At 36.2% G+C, this 22,986-nt stretch overlaps 1 protein-coding gene across 1 annotated transcript in view; it reads right to left on the reverse strand.

Annotated features, from left to right (window-relative positions):
- Positions 1-4,325: 4,325 nt before the first annotated feature.
- The window catches only part of LOC133660178 (lysophosphatidylcholine acyltransferase 1), a 39,221-nt gene continuing 20,560 nt past the window's right edge, over positions 4,326-22,986 (reverse strand). Inside the window, exons 7-14 of the mRNA XM_062063413.1 lie at positions 19,869-19,903; positions 19,589-19,643; positions 16,960-17,042; positions 15,638-15,763; positions 15,194-15,347; positions 9,326-9,424; positions 8,763-8,904; positions 4,326-7,499 (exon numbers count right to left, since the gene is read on the reverse strand). Of these exons, the coding sequence (XP_061919397.1) occupies positions 7,273-7,499; positions 8,763-8,904; positions 9,326-9,424; positions 15,194-15,347; positions 15,638-15,763; positions 16,960-17,042; positions 19,589-19,643; positions 19,869-19,903 (921 nt within the window). The 3' untranslated portion in view covers positions 4,326-7,272. The remainder of the gene's footprint in view (positions 7,500-8,762; positions 8,905-9,325; positions 9,425-15,193; positions 15,348-15,637; positions 15,764-16,959; positions 17,043-19,588; positions 19,644-19,868; positions 19,904-22,986) is intronic.

Genomic DNA, 22,986 nt, shown 5'->3' on the forward strand with positions numbered 1-22,986 from the left:
CAACAAAACAATACACAGCAATACCATAACAATGCAATCCAATTCCAAAACCAAACCCGACCCATGCAGCAACACTCAGAACTGCAATAAACAGAGCAATTGAGAGGAGACACAAACACGACACAGAACAAACCAAAAGTAGTGAAACAAAAATGAATATTATCAACAACAGTATCAATATTAGTTACAATTTCAACATAGCAGTGATTAAAAATCCCTCATTGACATTATCATTAGACATTTATAAAAAATAAAAAAAAGAACAATAGTGTCACAGTGGCTTACACTTGCATCGCATCTCACAAGCTTGACAACACACTGTGTCCAATATTTTCAAAAAGATAAAATAAGTCATATTTTTGGTTCATTTAATACAAACCCCGTTTCCATGAGTTGGGAAATTGTGTTAGATGTAAATATAAACGGAATACAATGATTTGCAAATCCTTTTCAACCCATATTCAATTGAATGCACTACAAAGACAAGATATTTGATGTTCAAACTCATAAACATTTTTTTTTTTTGCAAATAATAATTAACTTAGAATTTCATGGCTGCAACACGTGCCAAAGTAGTTGGGAAAGGGCATGTTCACCACTGTGTTACATGGCCTTTCCTTTTAACAACGTTTGGGAACTGAGGAGACATATTTTTTAAGCTTCTCTGGTGGAATTATTTCCCATTCTTGCTTGATGTACAGCTTAAGTTGTTCAACAGTCCGGGGGTCTCCGTTGTGGTATTTTAGGCTTCATAATGCGCCACACATTTTCAATGGGAGACAGGTCTGGACTACAGGCAGGCCAGTCTAGTACCCGCACTCTTTTACTATGAAGCCATGTTGATGTAACACGTGGCTTGGCATTGTCTTGCTGAAATAAGCAGGGGCGTCCACGGTAACGTTGCTTGGATGGCAACATATGTTGCTCCAAAACCTGTATGTACCTTTCAGCATAAATGGCGCCTTCACAGATGTGTAAGTTACCCATGTCTTGGGCACAAATACACCCCCATACCATCACAGATGCTGGCTTTTCAACTTTGCGCCTATAACAATCCCGATTGTTCTTTTCCTCTTTGGTCCGGAGGACACGACGTCCACAGTTTCCAAAAACAATTGGAAAGGTGGACTTGTCAGACCACAGAACACTTTCCCCCTTTGTTTCAGTCCATCTCAGATGAGCTCAGGCCCAGCGAAGCCGACGGCGTTTCTGGGTGTTGTTGATAAACGGTTTTCGCCTTGCATAGGAGAGTTTTAACTTGTACTTACAGGTGTAGTGACCAACTGTAGTTACTGACAGTGGGTTTCTGAAGTGTTCCTGAGCCCATGTGGTGATATCCTTTACACACTGATGTCGCTTGTTGATGCAGTACAGCCTGAGAGATCGAAGGTCACGGGCTTAGCTGTTTACGTGCAGTGATTTCTACAGATTCTCTGAACCCTTTGATGATATTACGGACCGTAGATGGTGAAATCCCTAAATTCCTTGCAATAGCTGGTTGAGAAAGGTTTTTCGTAAACTGTTCAACAATTTGCTTACGCATTTGTTGACAAAGTGGTGACCCTCGCCCTATCCTTGTTTGTGAATGACTGAGCATTTCATGGAAACTACTTTTATACCCAATCATGGCACCCACCTGTTCCCAATTTGCCTGTTCACCTGTGGGATGTTCCAAATGAGTGTTTGATGAGCATTCCTCAACTTTATCAGTATTCATTGCCACCTTTCCCAACTTCTTTGTCACGTGTTGCTGGCATCAAATTCTAAAGTTAATGATTATTTGCAAAAAAAAAAAGTTTATCAGTTTGAACATCAAATATGTTGTCTTTGTAGCATATTCAACTGAATATGGGTTGAAAATGATTTGCAAATCATTGTATTTCGTTTATATTTACATCTAACACAATTTCCCAACTCATATGGAAACGGGGTTTGTAGTTAAAACAAATGTACATTATTGCAATCAGTTGATAAAACATGGTCCTTTACAATTATAAAAGCTTTTAACAAAAATCTACTACTCTGCTTGCATGTCAGCAGACTGGGGTAGATCCTGCTGAAATCCTATGTATTGAATGAATAGAGAATCGTTTTGAATCGGGAAAATATCGTTTTTGAATCGAGAATCGCGTTGAATCGAAAAAAATCGATTTTTAATCAAATCATGACCCCAAGAATCGATATTGTTTTTTCCCGAAAATCTCCCAAAATTCAGGCGGACCTGAGTGAGGACAGCCTGTTTTCACGTCCGCTTTCCCTCAATATAAACAGCGTGCCTGCCCAATCACATTATAACTGTAGAATGATCGAGGGCGAGTTCTTGGTTTCTTATGTGGGTTTATTGTTAGGCAGTTTCATTAACGTCCTCCCAGCGCGGTAACAACACAACAACAGCAGTCACGTTTTAGTCTACCGTAAAGCAGTTCGTCTGCCGTAAACAGCAATGTTGTGACACTCTTAAACAGGACAATACTGCCATCTACTGTACATATGTGACAATAACATCTACGGCTTTTAGAGAGTGCACAACTGCGCACACAACAAGGAGATGAAGCAGAAGAACGAGGAAGATACAGCCGTGGCGACGCCGACGACGAGTAAGATGAAGAAATACGCTTGTAAGTTCCAAGCCGCAGCTGCGTTTGGACCTGGATAACCTCCGGGAAGAAATAGTGGAGTACCAAGTGCTTGGCAGTGAAGATCTTCCTCAGGAAGCAAAGATTGACCGGTTTTGGGCCATGCTAGGGAGAGATGGAAGATTCCAGATTCTAGTGCATTTGATGAAAGCACTTTTGTGCGTGCCACACAGCAATGCATCATCAGAGAGGGTGTTCAGCATGGTTACAAAAATAGTCACAGAGAATAGAACAAGGATGGACAATGCAACCCTTAACTCAACAATGAGTAGATGAGTGTTATGTGTGTGTATATGTGTAAATAAATGAACACTAAAATTCAAGTATTTCTTTTATTTTTATATATATATATATATATAATAAAATATACTGTATATAGCTAAAATTCACTGAAAGTCAAGTATTTCTTATATATATATATATATATATATATATATATATATATATATATATATATATATATATATATATATATATATATATATGAAATACTTGACTTGGTGAATTCTAGCTGTAAATATACTCCTCCCCTCTTAACCACGCCCCCCCCACCCCCACCCCCCGAAATTAGTGTTGTCGTTCGCGAAAGATTCGTTCGAAAGAACGAATCTTTTGAGTGAACGTACTGAACCGAATCACTTCATGAACTGATTCGTTCCTTTCTCAGTTCAGTTGAGCTCCGCCGCGACCATGCCGGTATGAGTGGAACTGGCGCATTCTGTGACTCACTGAACCTTCGACGTCGGCGAACGACGCAGCCAATGAGAGGGCGGGGGGAGGGACTGAGCGAACGATTCGTTCACCGCGGATTAACGACATGAATCACTCAGTGAACGTCAACGCTCTCGCTCTCTGCTCTGCTTGCCCCAATGCCGCGAGTGATTCTCCCCCCGTCGCGGGGATATGTTTTATGCCATTGGCATCCGTTCTCCATTCATTCTCCAAGCTAACGGCTAATGTTGACTCAAGCCACATGAAAACAAACACACGTCCCCATTATCTCAACACATAAAGTTAAAGAAAATCCGTGCAGGCTGAGCAGCAGCGACGCGAGGGGGAGGGGCGGAGGGTAACGTGTAGGGCAGGCTGTTTTGAGAAGATTTAAAATAAAAATACTAACTAATGTATGTACACATACATAGGCTATTATTTACACAGTTATTGTAACGAAAATAAATTTCTCCTTGGGGATCAATTCTGATTCGGGGGGGGTGATTCGGTGAACGAATTTTTTGAACGAATCAATTTAAGGAACTGATTCTAGTGATTCAGTAGTCAAAAGAACTGCCGATCCCATCACTACCCGAAATCAGAGGTCTTGACAGTCTCAAGGTTGGCAAGTATGGCTGACATAATCAGTCAAAAATAAAGAGTTAACTCATATGATTAACCACACAACTTATCACAATCATGTATACACAGACTAGTCACACAATTTATTTTGAATGTACAAATTAAAAAGGCAGTGCAAATGACGTTTATTCAATTAACACATTAATAAAAATATTCCTATGTGACATTCTGATATTTGTTTTTTTGGTTAATTAAAATTACGGAAAATGGTAATAAACTGTAATTAATCAACATTTTAAAGTGATTTGTTTCTGATTCAAAATATATTTGACAGCAATAATATATATATATACATACATAGCCCCCACCAGGCACAAAAAGGAATTACACCTGCTGTTTGCTTGTGTTTTTTAATTAAATCCAAGAGTCACATTAACAAGTTACATCATCGCAGTCCTTAATAGACACATTTAAAGTAGCTTGCCACAATGACTCTTCTTTAAAATGCATGGCTAAAACAAAACAGGCGAAGAAAAGCTACACAATAAACAGTTTTAGTCCGAAAGCAGTGAGCCATCAGAAAGACATTCGCTCTGTAAAGAGTACACAACATTTTTCTTCTTAGGCTCAATGTTGGACAAATAGTTTTTAGCAGGCAGCATAAATACAAGTTTCCGAATTACGGTAAGGAAAAAATAAAAGTTTTCTCCCCAATAAGGACATTTTGCAGGTGTAAATAGACATAAGCTATATGTTTCACTTGATCATTTAAACTTTTGAAGTACACAAAGAAAATAAAGCACAGGGAGGATTTAATGTGATTCAAAACATTTCATTTAAGGTAAAACCCTTGTTTGAGTAGTACTTCACAGTCGGTTTCCTGTCCAGATTTACAAAATCTGAATGGTGGTGTTTTACATCAACATGGAAAATATCCATTTAAACATTTGAATACATTTTCCACTCTGCGGGTCAAGCTTTTTTCTACTCATTTAAATCGAATACAAGTTGCCGAGTTTGCAAAGTCATTAATTTCCATGCTGTAAATGTTCAACAGTCCAAGACAAAGCCTAAGAGTCGGCCTAAAAAGTGAATCTTAGGCATACAATTGAATAAAACTCTGAATAAACGTGAGGTGCAATTCTTTCTAATTGCCTAATCCTATTAGTGTAGCGTATAATAGATATAACTATTCCTAACAAAAAGGCAAACTAACTTAACATGCTTCATGTGACCTTTCTTTATAAAATAAAGAAGACTAAAGTGCAAGGACAAATACAAACTTGAGAGAGCAAAGGCTCAATGAAAATGAATACTTAACTGATTCATTGTTTATTTTTTTTAAATGTGTGTACAATCTGGAGCTTTAAGCAATGTGGCCCGTCATTTGATGCTCAGGTCACCTCAAGGCCTGACACGTTTGTACTCGCAGTACGCTTAGCTCAACATGTACGCCCTAAACAAACAAAAAACCTTAAAGAAAGGGTTTAAGAAGTGTACATTTTACAAACAAATCTTTATTTTGCTTTAAGTAGCTTGATTGTGACAAGATTGTCTATACATTCTCTTATTGTAAGCATAGAAACTATATAGATTCAAGGCTATCGGTTTTCCCTACAAAATCTGCATTTAGTTTTGGAACAGTCAACTATTAGCAGAAATGGGAATATTTTAACGATAGAACTTTACACTGCGGTGGAGAAATACAGCACTTCAGTATTATACAAAGAAAAGAAACGGAATGTGGCTCATTTCCCCCCACCGACACTTTGCAGAGATCACAGATTTCTGTAATGGCAGTGAAAATAAAGACAATAAAAAATAATTCATATACGTATATCAAAAATTCACAAAATGTCCTGCATTTGGAATATTCAAAATACATATTAGAACTCTTTAAAAGTACAATATTTGAGAAGGCTTAAGAAAAGTGAACTATTGCTTCACTGAAAGCCAGAACAGAAATACATGCAAGAATGGAATAAATCAAACAGTGTAATTAACTAACAAGATACAAATACATTTCTTTGAGAAACAACCCATTTAAGGTTAATCTGCTTAAGATATGCCAATTACCCTTTTACTATTTTAATCAACATGACAACAATTGTGAAAGAAAGAAAATTATTTTTTGGGGCAGAAATTGTAAGTAGTTTCAAACTGGATCAAAACATTTGTTTACTTATTATGTTGCATGTTAGTGTACTGAGTTAATAAAAAAATAGGACCCTTAGATCATCTTTTTTCTGGCGATTGAATATGCTGTGAACTGAATAGGAATGATGACAAATGTACGGCAATGTAAGGCAGAAAGGGAATTAGGTATGACATGCCTTTTGCAAAAGTTTTCTTAGCCAGCCAAACCATCATTTCCCTTTAAAGCCATTACACCACTGACTGAAGGGACAGTACAGGCATAGTAGGTGACATCTAATCACCAAACATATTTTTGGTCCACGTTGTGTCGTCACAGCATAAAAGACACTTGAATGAGTGTAAGAATGACTGGGTAGAACAGTATTCACGTCTTACAGTGGAAAAAAAAACCCAAAAAACTAAGACATGCGCAGAACCAGTCAAGAATGATGACATCATACAAGTCTGTCATTTTTGTTTTGTTGAACCCTGAGCTAAATCAAAAATATAGTATAAATATATGTAGAGAACAGGCTTATAGCAAAAATGTCATTCAACTCTGTGTCCCGGGTTCACCTCAAATGTGGCTTGATGCAGTAAAATTGCTTCAAGTGATCCAGCAATTGTCACTGGTCAACTCGGGTGGTCCTTCGTTACATAAATATTCCTTAATACTGCCTAAAATAAAACCTGTCCAAACACACCGCACTCGCTAAATAAAAAGGCAGCTACTTAAAAAAAAAAAAAAAAACTGCAACAAGGTAAAACAAAATTACAAACAAGATTTCCCACAATTTTGTTCCTTTCATTGTCGAGGCATGATTTCCACTTGCATAAACATGCAGAGCCTATACAGAATAGCGGCGTGAAAAAAAAGACCCAAAAAAAACCTAAACCCAGACTATAATAATTCAAGTATGTATGTATTGTATCCTAAACAGCCAACTTGGCCTTCTGACAACCCTTGCTACAAAAACCAAAAGTAACTAAAGTAATAGAAAACTGCGATCATCATGCAGAACCCAAACCAAGAAATTTGTCTGGACATTATACTAGCAAAGGGGTAAGGTAAACATCTGATTTGTATGTACGGAAATATAGTCCCTTACAGTTTAAAAATGCAACTACTACCAAGTATGCGTCACACAAAAACATCTTCTCTCTCGGAGAGATGTTTGTTTTCCCCTACAAACACCACCAACTCCTTTTAGTTGTGTTTCTTTAAGAGTCCATGTATTGAGCGGTCATGGTCTTTGGGGCTGAAGTCGGGGCATATTCCATTTGTAATTTTGTCGGCAGTGGCACGCACATTGTGAATTGACAGTTTTGGCTTTGTTTGTTGTTGGATTTTACCACTGTTGAGACCAGGATTTTCTGTATACAGGTACTCCTCTGCAAAGTCAATGTGTTCCTCCACAAAGCTCCTGAAATTCTCTGCAAATACACAATGGGAGAGCGCCAAAAACAAATAAGCAGACAACCTAATTTAAAAGGGACTTATCTTGTGATGAAAAAACTCATATACCAACGCTTCAGTCATTTAAACAACTGAACATTGTTTAACTTTTAAACCAAAATATGTTTAAAAAAATCCAAACGTTTCATTTGGTTTCATAAACAGGCACATCTCAATAATTTGAAAATATCGCACAAAATGCATTTTATTTCAGTAATTGAATTAAAACAAAAGGTACTAATTAAAGGCTACAGTTTTTGACTGTGGATCAGTAGTTTACAGTATTTAACTTTCTGATCATTCAAATAGATGTGTAGTAAATGTATAGAATGCTGTCAGTGTTGCAAAAGGTTTGCAGTATAAGCTGCACATAGGGGTGCCATACTAGAAGGGGCACCAAAGCAATGAGCAGGGAATTATTCCGAGTTGGCATTTGCTGTATTTAACAGCTGTTTGTGCATGTGTAAATGATATAATCAATAACAGAGGCACATCAATGCCACCTCGTCTTGCCCCTTTCTCGCTCTCTCATACACACGTCATGCCTCGGCTCCTCTGTACCTCCCCCAAATGTGCATAGGGCCCCCTGCTTTGCATTAAGAAGCGCATATGTAAACTGTCAATTTATGAATGACAAAAATGTTACTTAAAGGAATCTTACATCTAACATATTCCTATCCACTTCTTACTATCTCATTGATTTGAATATGAAAACAATAGTTCCCTGGTGATTAGTCTCACTCCTGTGGCACACATTGTTAGTACCTGTCTCAGAAGACGGTGGTCCTGCGATCGACTCACTGACAAAGTAGAGTTAGAATAGTGTAAACTTAGTTTTAATGATGTTAACATTTTTATTTTCAACAAAGAAAATATTTACAGATTTTTTTCCTATTAATACTGGGTTTTTTTTTTAACAAAAAAGGATCGAATTGAAGTGCATGTTACATGCTAAAATGTTGCTGTTTTAGGGGGATCAAGCACCATTTAAATTAATTTAAATTCCTTTCAATGGGCAACGTTGATTTTAGATACGAGTTTTGAGCTACAACCTCGATCATGGAACCAATTGCTCTTGTAACGTTAATACACTGTATAAGAGTTTTATATTTTGAATTAAACTACTAAAATAAATTTGCTTTTGAAAATATTCAAATTCATTGAGATGTGCCTTGTGTTCGAATTGTACTCTGTAAATAACCTTGCCGTGCCTTACTGTATACAAGATTGTTAGTTCTTACCAAATGTGACCTTCCCCGTGTCTTCACTGTCAATGGCAGCAAACAGTCGTGTTACAATGAGGTGACTCACTCCCAAAGCGGACTGCAGAATAACTGCCAACTCTGTCTCTGTGATAGCGCCATCCTCGTCTGCCTCAAACATCTGGAAAATACATCATATAAGCATAATATATATCAATTGCTTTGGACTGTTGCGGTCACAAACTTTACCTTGGCTTTGAGACTAAAAAAGACTTATTAGAGCATCATTAGATGTTTATAAATTGTGGTAATATCTTTGAATTTAAAACATTTCATGAGACCCTCATTCATAAAGTACTTTGAAGACATCATTAAAGTGTGAATTAAAACGGACATGATTTAAGCAACTTCCTGCTACCTTAAAAGCAAACTGAATACCAATCACTTTTTTTAACATTACATGTCCGTTTGTTTTACACCAAAAACAAAACAAAAATGATCCTAAAAAGCTGTGTGGATATTGTTGGTATTCTACTGAAGAAGTGTTTATGAAAACGATTCAAACCAGCAGTTAGATTAGCTAAAACCAAAATAAAACTCACCTTAAAAGCCAATTTCATTGTTTCCAGAGTTTTAGCAGGTCTGCATACAACAGATAAGGCTATCACGTATTCTCTGACATCCATGCTGTTTTCTTCATGCTAGAAAAGTGAAGGTAGCACATATAAAATATGAAATCAGTGATCATGTCCCTTAATGTATTCATTTAGGTGGCAACAATGTCAGTTAACATTAGCATTTACGAGATGGCACAATAAACATATGATATACAGGTACCTCAATTTTTAATATTATTCCGTTCCAAAAAGTTAATTGCACAAAAACTGGGCACGTTTTTCCCCAGAAGAAATAATCCAATGAATCCGTTCCAGACATCCAAAATGTTAAAACAAAACATTGTTAATATAGAACAATTAAGAGTTTTGCAAACAGAACATTTTGGAGAATGCATATTACTGAAATGGATAAAAGAACATTTAAAATATTTTTATCTTTTTCAAAACCTCTTTTTGACAAAGAGGGCAATCAGCAGCAAGGGAAGGAAAAGCCAAACAGACCAGTTAATACGTTGCTACTAGGGATGTAACGATAAATCGTATTAGTAATTAACTGTGGTAAAACTCCTGACCGTTAGGATTACAGTTTTAAATCAAAATTATCTCAAAACTGTGATTGATAAGCACACTTTGATAAATTTACCCATCTGTTATACAGATTATTTACCGGAGAAGCTAGCAAGTGCTTTAATGACCGGTTAGCTATCTTAAATGCTAACATGAATACAAGACAATAACAGCATATCCCATTCAAAACGTACAGTATATAAAAACATTGCTGTCTGAGCAACTAAGCTATTCAATTGTGCACATTGAATCTACAAGCTGTTCTCTTAGAACAGAATGGTGGATCGGAGGAATATGACATGGATGTGTCAACAGGAAATTAACCCGTGTGACATCACAAACTGGTAATGCCACACTCGTTTTGCTTTATTACAAAAATACTTAAAACCCTTTACAAATTAAAACAGAAGATAAACATATAAACACTCACATATAGTATGGCTCTTAGGAAGCAAGAAAGTATATACTTTGTCTCGTTACAATTTTTCAATAAAACTTAGTTAAACTACTTAATTGTTAAGAGTACTATTTAACACACTTAACACTATTGTTATAACAATACCTGTGATCACAATAACTGTATAGTTCGTATAGTTAAATCCCTTGTTACGTTTTTCTTGAAATATATATATTTTTTTTACCATATTTTTCAAAGTGCTGGCAGTGGCACTTTTGTTATATTCAAGAACAACTGTATGCACACACTAAGTTTACATCAGATGACACAATTACCGTATTTTTCGGATTATAAATCGCAGTTTTTTTTCATAGTTTGGCCGGGGGTGCGCTTTATACTCTGGAGCGATTTATGTGTGAAATTATTAACACATTACCGTAAAATATCAAATAATATTATTTATCTCATTCACGTAAGAGACTAGGCGTATATCAGCGATCGTCACACACACACGTCAACCAATAAAAATTTGGCGGGGGCGGGTCATGGCAGAAGTGCATTGAGAAAAAAAAGATGCTACCTTCTACTACTTCCGTACCTATGAAAATTGATCATTTCAACATTGGCGGTAATTTATAAAAACGGAGAAGGGCTGAACAAAAATGGCACCGAAAAGGAAATAATATACTGCGGGTTACAAGCTGGAAGTAGTGAAATATGCAGCAGAAAACGGCAATCGAGCAGCAGAAAGAAAGTTTGGAGTAAGCGAGAAACTTGTAAGGGACTGGCAAAAAATGTTCCCAAAAAATGTGACTTATACTCTAGTGCAGGGGTCACCAACGCGGTGCCCGCGGGCACCAGGTCGCCCGTAAGGACCATATGAGTCGCCCGCGGGCCTGTTCTGAAAAAAAAAAAAAAAAAAAAAAAAAAAAAAAATTTTTTTTTTTTTTTAAATTAAATCTACATAGAAAAAACACAAGATACACTTTCAATCAGTGCATCAACCCAAACAACCTCCCCCATGCACACTCATCCACACCCACTCACACAAAAGGGGTTATTTCTTTCTGCTACCAATATTCTGGTTCCCACAACATAGACAACACATCTGCAAGGGACACAGTCCCTGAAGCACACATGATTGTATAGGCTGCTGGTCCACTAACATTTTCATTAATTACTATTTTTTATGTAATTATTTTTATATTGTTTTACTTTCTTTTTTATCCAAGAAAATGTTTTTTATTTATTTATCTTATTTTATTTTATTTTTTAAAAAAGGGCCTTATCTTCAACAGACCAGGTTGTCAATGAAATTAGATTTGTTTAAAGGTTTTTTTTAAACCAGGTCCAGTCCAGATAATGTCCAAGTCGGACTCAGCAACACACACCTTCATTCATGTACACAGAAAAAAATTAGGGAACACAACAGATTGCATATAATTTATAAACAAAATTAAATTTTCAAAATAAGCATTTATGTACAGTCCAGATTATGTCCAGGTCACTCAAATTAGGGAACACAACAACAGATATCATATAATCTATAAACATAATTATACTTTCAAAACAAGCCTTTGAGGACTTCTCATCTTTTTTTTTTAATGTTTTTTGGCATCATTATCGTTTTCAACCATGTAACTTTCTAAAATTAGAAAATACTGAATAAATGTTTTAAAGAAAGTAATACTAAGTGAATATCTGTTTTTGGCCTTAAAAATAAACATTTTACCGAGTACTATAATTAAATTGACTAAATCATGATTGTCAATGAACTCTCCTAAAATAACAGAAACCACATTAAGCTTCATAAACAAACCAAACCTTAAACACATTTTTTCAACTTCCACCCAAAACAAAGACACAATATGACAATACCAAAACAAATGCATGGTGGATTCAGGCTCCTGACAACAAAATCGGCAATCATCTGACTCTGTCATATTCCATAATTTTAACATTTTCCCTGTGGGTAAGAAGTTATAAATAATTTTAATTTGAAAATAACGATTTTGCACATCGATAGTGGTTTTATAGATTAGTTTGAATATGGCATCCCATGGCAACGGGCAGTCAAAAAAGTCCTCCCATTTTCCATTTGTGTTGTATGACGCAGCCTTCAAAGATTTCTTTATTAAATCAAAATTATATATTTTTCTATTTATTTTAGTTCCTTTTTGCCAACTAGAATTTCTTGTTAGGTTTACAAACTAATAATTTAGTAGTTCCATAATTAATTATTTGTTTCCATCTTTTCCCAATTACTCCAGTTAGTTGATAAAATGAAAAGCTTGAGCAAACATCACCATACGTAGCTCTAAATTCATCATACTTCATAATTTTACCATTCTCATTGATAATATCATTGACAAAAATGATTCGTCTTTCAAACATATTTTTCCAAAAGAAAGGCTTTCCATCTATTACAATATTAGAGTTCATCCATATTAACTGCTGCAAAATATCGTCTCTTTTTTCTGGCACATAAAATTGAAAACACCACTATGAGTGGATTGTTTCCTTTATGAACCCCGCCATGTTACCCAGCAGACTCTCTGGGAGGGGATCACTTGTAAAAAAGGATACAATTTCTATTGATACAGTACATGTTTTTTGTCCAAAAGGACATTTGTGTACCACTCAATGTTTAAATACATCTTTGGAACAATTGATGCTTTTAAAGACAGACACATAGCTTCAAGGTTGAGAAGTTTCAGGCCCCCATATTCATACTCTTTGTACAAAACCTTTCTTTTAATCTTTTCTGGTTTGCCGTTCCAGACAAAATCGAAGACCCTCCGCTCATGAATCTTAAAAAAGTTTTGTGATGGAGCTGGTAATGACAAAAACAAATAAATAAATTGAGGAATAATTAACGAGTTGGCAATAGACATTTTACCATGCAAGGTTAGGGATTTCCCTTTCCATAATTGCATAATTTTGTCCAGCTTTCTTAGTCGATTATCATAATTTACTGAGCCTAGAACTTCCAGATTCTCTGGGACAACAACACCAAGTATGTTAACTGGTCCATCTGTCCACAAAAAAGGCACTTTGCATTCCATTCGAAAGGACGTTCCCTTTAGATTTCCGATCCTTAACATTTTACATTTATTATAATTAAGCTTGAGGCCAGATTGCTGTGAAAATATGTCCAAAAGATTAAGAAGGTTCCGCAAACAATGAGGAAAAATCTTATCTTTGTGAATCAGCCTTTTCTGACATGAACTTCATCAAGAACAAACACAGAACACGCCTCACTGATGCACATCTGCAAGACTCACTCAGAGTTGCAGTGTCAAGTTACACACCAGAGTACAACACACTAGTTAACAGCATGCAATGCCAGGCTTCCCACTAACTGACAAAGAAACAGATAACAGATTTGGTGTCCAGTTCAAAGTGTGACATGATTTAAAAATTTGAGAGTTTACTTTTGTATTTTACATGAGTTATTATTTGTACAAACATGGTGCAAAGTAATTCATGATTTGTTAAAAAATGTTAGTGGCTAGCTAGTTAAAATGGGATATTGTGATTTCACAAGACTGTCTTAGAACTGATCATTTGAAAATGTTCAATTTGAAAAATGTGCACTTAGAGAAAATATAAAAATAAAGTGTTGCATATTGATATTTATCTGTTTCTATATATATTTATTGTGAGAAATCATTAAGATGATCAGTGTTTCCACAAAGATAAATATCATTAATTATTAATAATAACAGAGTTAAAGGTAAATTGAGCAAATTGGCTACTTCTGGCAATTTATTTAAGTGTGTATCTAACTGGTAGCCCTTCGCATTAATCAGTACCGAAGAAGTAGCCCTTGGTTTCAAAAAGGTTGGTGACCCCTGCTCTAGTGCGACTTATGTTTTTTTCCTTCTTTATTATGCATTTTCGGCCGGTGCGATTTATACTCCGGAGCGATTTATAATCCAAAAAATACGGTAGATGTATGTGTGAGACGAGCGCTTCACTACACAACACATTCCTTTTATCAACTTTCTTTTGACCCGTTGTGGGCTATTTTGCAGCTGGACTCAATAAAAACGTATGTAACAAAAATGCAGACTGTCTTAAAGAAAATTTGCCAAACACTCACAGAATTATGCAGTGTTTGATAGGATGAAGAAAGGAGACATTAGTCAGGCTCCTTCCTTTATCAGTGATCTGATCCAGCCTCTGAGGTCTTTGGATGAGAATCTGCTGAAGGTTCCACCCACTTGTTCTTGGACTAAAGGTCATCAATCTTTTCAGGCGGTTGCTCCAATGCTTTGGAATGATTTTTCGCCCCCATTGCGCTCAGTTGACATCTTTAAAAGCAAACTTAAAGACTGTTCCGGCTTTTAATTAGCTTCTCTTGGGCTGCTATGATTTTTATGTTGTTTTTTATATTGTGTTATAGTGTGTTTTTATATTGGCCTTTTTTCTTGCACGTGTTTTCTTATATATCAATTGTGCAGGAAAGCACTTTGTGGATTTTTGTCTGTTAAAGGTGATATACAAAAATGTACGTATTTAAATGTACTTACATATATGGCGTTGTTCATCGATCTGTACGTGGTTTATAACAAATAAACCACTCGCACACACAACATAATAATGATTCAAGAAATCCCTGGCTGTAATCTGTATACCGCGTTCCAACTCTACAATACTCAAAATCCATTATACACAGAGACTGAGTCCCCAATGTGTGGAAGTCTTTGTTTGGGCAGTCTGTTCAGCTAAATTATTTGCAGGCAAACAGATGATAATGGAAACAGGGCACACAAAAAGACTTTTCTGGCAATCATTTCACTGAAAAAACTGAATTACATAAAATATGTAATAAATACAATTTCTCAAACTTATAAGACAATTAGCCTAGGACAGTAAGCTCTGACCTCATCAAAAAGGGCAAACATATCTCGTAGCATGTCTGAAACAGGCACATCCAAGAACTGAGCCAAGTCATCCAAGCAGAGCTTCTGTTCTTCCAGCTTTCTGGAACAGTTCCCATACTCCTGCAGAACCTTTTCAGTGTTTTGGGGTTTAAGCCTGTAATGGGACATACAGTTCAATCAATACTATGCATCATTCAGAAAAACAAAACATTTAGAAATAAGAATCTTAGCCCATCGGTCAATTGTTTAACTTCCTTAACAACCTTTATAAATCCATGTATTGCTTCCAACACAGTTGTTTCAATGACTCATTAGTTTTCCGGGAATTTGATTTATTTAAGAGGCCACCATATCGGGACGTGTAATCAATATGTAGAAACACTTTCTTTATACGATGGTAAAATCAAACTCAGTTTCCAGTACCGTGAATTTGGGATATCTTACCCCAATCTCCTAACAAGTTTAGCAAACTCCAACAGGCAGGTGTCAACTGGTAGTCTCAGCTGGCCGTCTGCCATGGCAAGCTGGCAGTCCTCAAATGAATAATCTGTAATGGGGACTCCTAAGGCTCTGTGCAAAATAAAGACAATAACAAATCTTCAATATACAATATCTAGACCTGCTAAAATGTATTCATTGACCGCTAATCATGTTGCCTTTCACTGGTTTTACTTCCAATTTCAGTTGTGGACCGGAAAGGCTGTGTTTGAAACTACAACATTGCTGGTGGGGAGAAAACGTTGTTGAAGTGGAGCCATGTAAATAAGACCGCCAACAAAACGGCGTATCCCAAAGAGACGGTTAGAAAAGCAGCTTGAAGACTGTCTATAAAACATAATCAATGCAAAACATTGACTAAAGAACCACCATTACATGTTATGGAGGCCAGAGGAAAGTGTTTTAAATGTAGAAAAAAAAATCATAAAATGACTCCTAAAAAATAAAAAAAAGCCAAGCTATTTCGATATGGAGTGTTTACTCAAATAAACCGGAAAAATGTCTCCGTCCAGCTGGACCAGACAGACAACTGTCCATCAAGTGAGTTACTTTATTATCGATCATGATACACACAGTACTACATACGCTGTCTGGCTAGCTGTGTACAAACAAAACATGAAATGCGGGCTAATACTTTACAGATACCGTAATGATTGGTCACGTATTTCAGTCAGTACGATTGGTGTCTTATCGCATTGTGTTGTCCATTACAAACTTAAACGTGTTTCTTGTTAACGTAGAAGCTAGCTTATCTCTTTCTTTCTTATCGGCTTGTAGTGCTGTACATTATTTCCTGTCTACATAAGAGTAATAGAGGCCAGACAGCCTACCTTTACGAACACCTTCTCCTCCAACTGTTGTAATATTATAAAATGTGATTTCTCAAAAAGTTGCAGTTACCTCACAAGCCCACTACTGACAAAAAGCTATGGTGTCTAAAGTACTGCAAAAGTTTATTTTTATTTTTATTTATGTTGTAAAAATCTAACTAAATAATTTTAAAAAACAGCAAAAAGGGTCAAAAAATGGAGCGACAGATACATTAATAAAATCCATTGCTTTGATCATAAAAGGGTTAACGCATGCAAATACCTTTGCTGTAAAACTTAGGTCAAGTGTAGCATTTGGTGTAGACTGGTTAGCTGTAAAACCTTAAAGTAGATGTATACATGATTGTTTTCTGAATTTACAACTTACTTGAATTAACACTTCCTGCCACCTTTATAAACAATAGTTAAAAATAAAAATACACAACACTAAGTACTTACTCAGCCATGACACGCCTCACATTGATAGCAAAGAGAGCAGGATTTCTTTTCTCCTCCTCAGAGGGTGTATAAATTGGAAGAAACTGAGGAAAGAGAATGCTCAATAAATTATTTTAATATATTATAATGTAATGTCAAACACTGTTATCCCCTTTAAAAGATCTGAAATTAATGCAGGGAAATTAACAGGAATAGACATATCTTATATGTGAGGAACTATGAGATGCAGACTAATCCAGAAATACACCTGTAATTACGGAAAAGGAAAACTGACAACTGCACTTACTTCAGGAATTACAAATTTGTACAGCAAAAAAGTGGTTGCTGTGTGAGATGCATAAAGTGCCTCATAAGCTAGTACGCTTATATTTTCTGTGAATACTTTTTTCAGAGAACAACACTAAATAAATTACACAGTGATATTATGTAAAGCAGTGTACATCGTTTGTGTGTAAATGTACTACTCCTTAAAAATAACATATGAAGCGGGTTGTACTGAAAACACAATTGCCAAAAGGAATGGTTTTAGGACAACTCTGCAAAAGGCCTTGAATCGCCCAGTCAGAGCCCAGACTTTAATCTCTGGAGAGATTTGACAATGGCTGCGCACTGAAGCTTCCCATCAAACTTGATGGAGCTTTAGAGGTGCTGCAAAAACGAATAGACGAGACTGTCCAAAAATTAGGTGTGCCAAGCTTGGGGCAATATATTCAAAATGAATTGAGGATGTAATTTCTGTCAACGGTGCATCAACAAGGTACTGAGCTAAGGCTGTGATTACTTATGTACATGTGATATATTAGTTTTTGATTTTTAATGCGTTTGCAAAAAAAAAAAGTATGTCACATTGACATTATAGCGTTTTGTGTGTAAAAGTTTGAGGACTAAAATGAACGTACGGTAGTCCATTTTGGAGTAAAGCTGTAACATAGCAAAATGGGGAAAAAGTGATGCACTATGAATATTTTCTGGATGCACAGTACGTTGACCCTTGCAGGTAAACAAAAGTAGAAGACAGAGGAATGAACTACATTTTTAATAGAGGTTATCCAGGATCTTTTCTTTGTTTTCCCATTTAGCACCTTTGGTAGATTGGAAGCTAGAACGTACAGGGCATAACATCCAATAGCACAAAGAGTGAGGAGAGGAAGCACATTTCAGAGGAAACGCGTTAAAGGGGAACTGCACTTTTTTTTTTTTGAATTTTGCCTATTCACAATCATTATGACAGACAAGAACACATCTTTTTTTTCAGGCTTTTAAAGATGATAAACGCTTGTAAAATGCGCCTAATGCATTGTAGCCTTCAAAGCGACTTCGAAACCCTCCATCAATGTTTTATATACACACTGAAAGTCTATATATAATATAGTAGCAGACATGTTCATAACAAAATGTAATGTATACAATATTTACAGTATTTTGGTCATTTTAATCATTGCGGGAACAGATTTCTTCCACGCACTGATTTCCATTTTCATAGCAGCGCACTTCCGACTTCAGGCAACAACATTGTGTGTTCCTACTTCCGGGAAAAAACAAGTGTGTTTTCTAATCATGGCAGACTTTGTAATTGACAACGAAAACGACTATTTTTGGTCAAATGAGGATTCAAAATCTTGTCTTTTTGAAACTAAAATAAACGGAGGATGAACTGCTGCTTATAGAAGCGAGCACGAAGGAAGGGTGAGACATTGGAGCACACGGAAGTTGAGAGAATGAGGTTGGCTTGATTTGAAGCTGTAAATGTGGAACTTGAAGCCAAGCTATTTCGACAAAGAAGTGCTTACTCAAATAAACGGGAAAAAAACTCCCCTGCCAACTGGAACCAACGCACAACTGTCCATCGAGTGGGTCACACTTTAAATATTAAATATGATACACGCAGCACGTCATGCGTGTTATTACTACTACAGTACATACGCTGTCTGGCAAGCTGTGTACAAACAAAACATGAAATGTGGGCTAATACTTTACAGATACTATAATATGATTGTTAATGTTTTTCAGTCAGTATAAATTGGTGTCTTATCGCAAGCTCAAATGCGTTTTGTGTTGACATATAATCCATCTTATCTCTTGCCATAGCTAGCTTTTACGGAAATACCGAAGCATGCCGATGTGTTACTACGCTAGTAAAAGAGTTCCTCAGTGTTGGCTTTTACAATGTTGCTACAGCTTGGTTATTATACAGGTTACGTAAAGTGAATGCAGTATTGTTGACGGCTTTTGAATGCATTTTAAATGGATTTAGAGGTAGAATGTATTGCTCCCATTAGCTGCATTGTTAGCCACCAAGAACGAGCCGATTTTTACAAGTTAGAAAGCGAAAAACTTTTGTCTTCTTGTCATAATTATTGTGAACAATTGGCAAAATTCCCCAAAAAAGTGCAGTTCCCCTTGAAATTCTATAGAACACAATGTCCAAGAGATAAGGCTGTGCTGGAAATAATGTCACTTTGGGAACAATTTGACATTTTCAGTTAGGAGTGTACTCTTCTTCTTTTGTATTGCCAGTGGTTGAGACATACAAGCTATGTGGTGACTTACAGTATATTTTGCAGAAATGTGAGGGGAGTACTTACTCTTGTAAGGTAGTGTATATACAAACAAATGGTTTTACACTTACCTCTATTTCAAACTCATTGTGTAGCTGGCAGAGTGTCAGCCACAAGATCTCAAACCTGGATTAAAAGAAGTAATGAATAAAAACAAATGCAAAGCTTAGATTGTGAGGTAACCGAGTAAAGAAACTAAATATACAGCAGTAAAGGCAGTAAGTAATATTTTTCGGATAAACAATGTTCTTGTAACAAAAAATTAAGATTGTTGGTTATGTGTACATAACTGTGGCTGTATTGAAAAATGCCATAGACTGTGGCATTGTACATTCAAAGAAAATGACTTACGCTCCAGGCCCTTGCCAAGTCCATGTGATTGTGTCCTTGAAAAAAATAGAAATACATCAACATCCACTTCAAGTACATTTTGAACAGTCTTTTCTAAATTGCGTTACAGGCCAATACAGGAAAGTACATAACATCCCTTCACTAAGATATACAGCCTCTGAATATAAGTATTTAACAAGTCACCATTTTTCTCACTAAATATATTTTCAAAGGTGCTGTTGGCATAAAAAAATCACCTAATGTTGGGAACAATCCAAGTAGTCCATACATACAAAAGAAAGTATAACAAATAAGCTCAGAAATTAAAGGAATGTTGCCTATCGTTCACAATTATCATGAAAGACGTGACAGCAGATGCATATTTATTCTATGCATTCTAACTTGTAAATAAACGTACATAAAAGTCTGCTTACAGCGGAGCCAATGGAAGGTCCTCTATTTTGCCCATAAAACCCAATAAATAACCATCCAAAAAACCCCAACAAATCTTCATTTACATTTCGTGACTTGAATGTTAAACTATTAGTGATATTGTTATTATAAGCACTAACACAGACAAACTATTTTCAGTGTGCGAGATGTGTGCAATGTTGACATAGTCGACTGATCAGCTGCTTCCTCGTTTCCTTGCTCGTCAAACTTTATTCTAGATCATAAATAACGCCTCGGACTGGAATGGTGAGAACGACATAAAAAGACACTTGGTTCCACCCCCCTTTTCTTTGCGAGGATTACGAGCCATTCTTCATTTAAATGGGAATATGTGAACATCCTAGCAGTCGGCATCCAAATGACAGCAGACCTTGCACAGTAAGTGATGTTTTATTATGTTTTTTGGCTCTCCAAGTCTTCAGCAGTGAGCAGCAATAAGTGATGTTAAAAAAAAAAAAACATCGTAATGCGTTTTTTAAATTAATGTGCAGCATATGCTTAAAATTATCAAAATACGTAAATATTGAATGCTATTATAAATGTGCTTGTTAATACATTACATATTTCCTCACATCATGTATATAAAACCTTAATGGAGGTGTTTGAATGTTGTTTTAAGGGCTTTATAGGCAGAATAGAGCGACTCCAATATGCTCCATTGTAACAAACTTTTGATTGTATTTGTTTACCATTTACATTGTTAAACCTTGTTTATAGTGTGCCGAACAACATTTGGACAAGTCAGTTAAATACTTGGAGAATATGGTCAGGTCTAATGAGAGCAAAATTGAGCTGTTTGGATGCCATAATGCACACCACATTTGGAGGACAAATGGCACTGCACATCACCCTAAAAACAACATACAAACAGCGAAGTTCGGGGTTGGGAACATGATAGTGTGGGCTGATTTTTAGCAAATGGTACTGGTAAACTTCACATTATTGAAGCAAGGATGAATGGGTATCAAGACATTCTTAACAAAAATGTGTTGCCATCTACGAGGATGATAAAAATTAAACGAGGGTGGACATTTCAGCAGGATAATGATCCTAAACACATTGCCAAGGAAACTCTCAATTGGTGTACACAATTAAAAATAAAGCTGCTACAATGGCCCAGCCAGTGAACTGACTTGAATCCCATCACAAATCTATGGAAATAACTGAAACTCAAGGTCCATAAAAGAAGCCCACTGAACCTTCAACATTTGAAGACTGCTTGTGTGGAGGAACGGTCCAAAATTACACCATAGCAATGCATGTGACTAGTTTCTCTATAGAGGAGGCATCGAGAAGCTGTCATTGCAAACACATGCTTTTGTACAACATAATTAATAAATACTAGCTGGTGTGTTTATACTTTTTCCCAGTGTCATTTGACATTATTACACGCAACTTAATTTCTGATCTTATTGGCTCTACATTCCTTATATGTATGCATTACTTGGGTTGTTACCAACATCGCGTGAAATGTCAATAGTACCTTTGCAAATATATTTAGTGAGAAAAATGGTTACGTGCATGTACTAACTCAAATATTGTTTAATATTGGTACCTGTTTTTGTGTATTCGGGATCTGCATAAGAGCCGTACATTTAAAATCAAACCATTGAGGCATGGCGAGATATTTATAAAACAATCTTGACTTCCTTCATACTTTCTCCAAAGACTGGTTTGTATATGCACATGCATCTACCACTGTTTCCATTTCTAATACAAAGTAGCTTATAGTTCAAACTTATATCTGTCAGTAGACTCAATATGGAAGCGCTTAAAACTACAACATTGCTGGTGGGGAGAAAACGTTGTCGAAGTGGAGCCATGTAAAGAAGACCGCCAACAAAACGGCGCATCCCAAAGAGACGGTTAGAAAAGCAGCTTGAAGACGGTCTATAAAACATAATCAATGCAAAATGTTGACTAAAGAACCACCATTACATGTTATGGAGACCAGAGAGAAGTGTTTTAAATGTAGAAAAAAAAATCATAAAATGACTCCTTTTAAAAAATAAAAAAAAAGCCAAGCTATTTCGATATGGAGTGTTTACTCAAATAAACCGGAAAAATGTCTCCGTCCAGCTGGGCCAGACAGACAACTGTCCATCAAGTGAGTTACTTTAATATCGATCGCAGTATGTCATGCGTGTTATGAAAACTACATACGCTGTCTGGCTAGCTGTGTACAAACAAAACATGAAATGCGGGCTAATACTTTACAGATACCGTAATGATTGGTCACGTATTTCAGTCAGTAAGATTGGTGTCTTATCGCATTGTGTTGTCCATTACAAACTTAAACGTGTTTTTTGTTAACGTAAAAGCTAGCTTATCTCTTTCCGAAGCTAGTTTTTACGGCTAATACCGAAGCATCCCAAACTGTTACTACGCTTACAGTAACAATGTCGCTACAGCTTGAATATTATACAGGTTACGGAACGTTAATGAAGTACAGTATTTTTGACTGTTTTTTAATGCATTTTTAAAGTAATTTAGAGTTAGAATTGCTTGCTCCCATTAGCTGCATTTCTAGCCACAAAGAACGAGCCAACTTCCTCAAATTAGGTTTGATGTCTTCTGCTTTACCAGCTGAGGATCTCACTGAACTATCCAATCTCTACCATGTTTGTTTATCAGAGTGAATTAGCCTTTACGAGTTGAAAAAAAGTGATCTAACCAATGAGATCTC

Source organism: Entelurus aequoreus, linkage group LG11 (assembly GCF_033978785.1).
Source record: "Entelurus aequoreus isolate RoL-2023_Sb linkage group LG11, RoL_Eaeq_v1.1, whole genome shotgun sequence".
NCBI lineage: Eukaryota > Metazoa > Chordata > Actinopteri > Syngnathiformes > Syngnathidae > Entelurus > Entelurus aequoreus.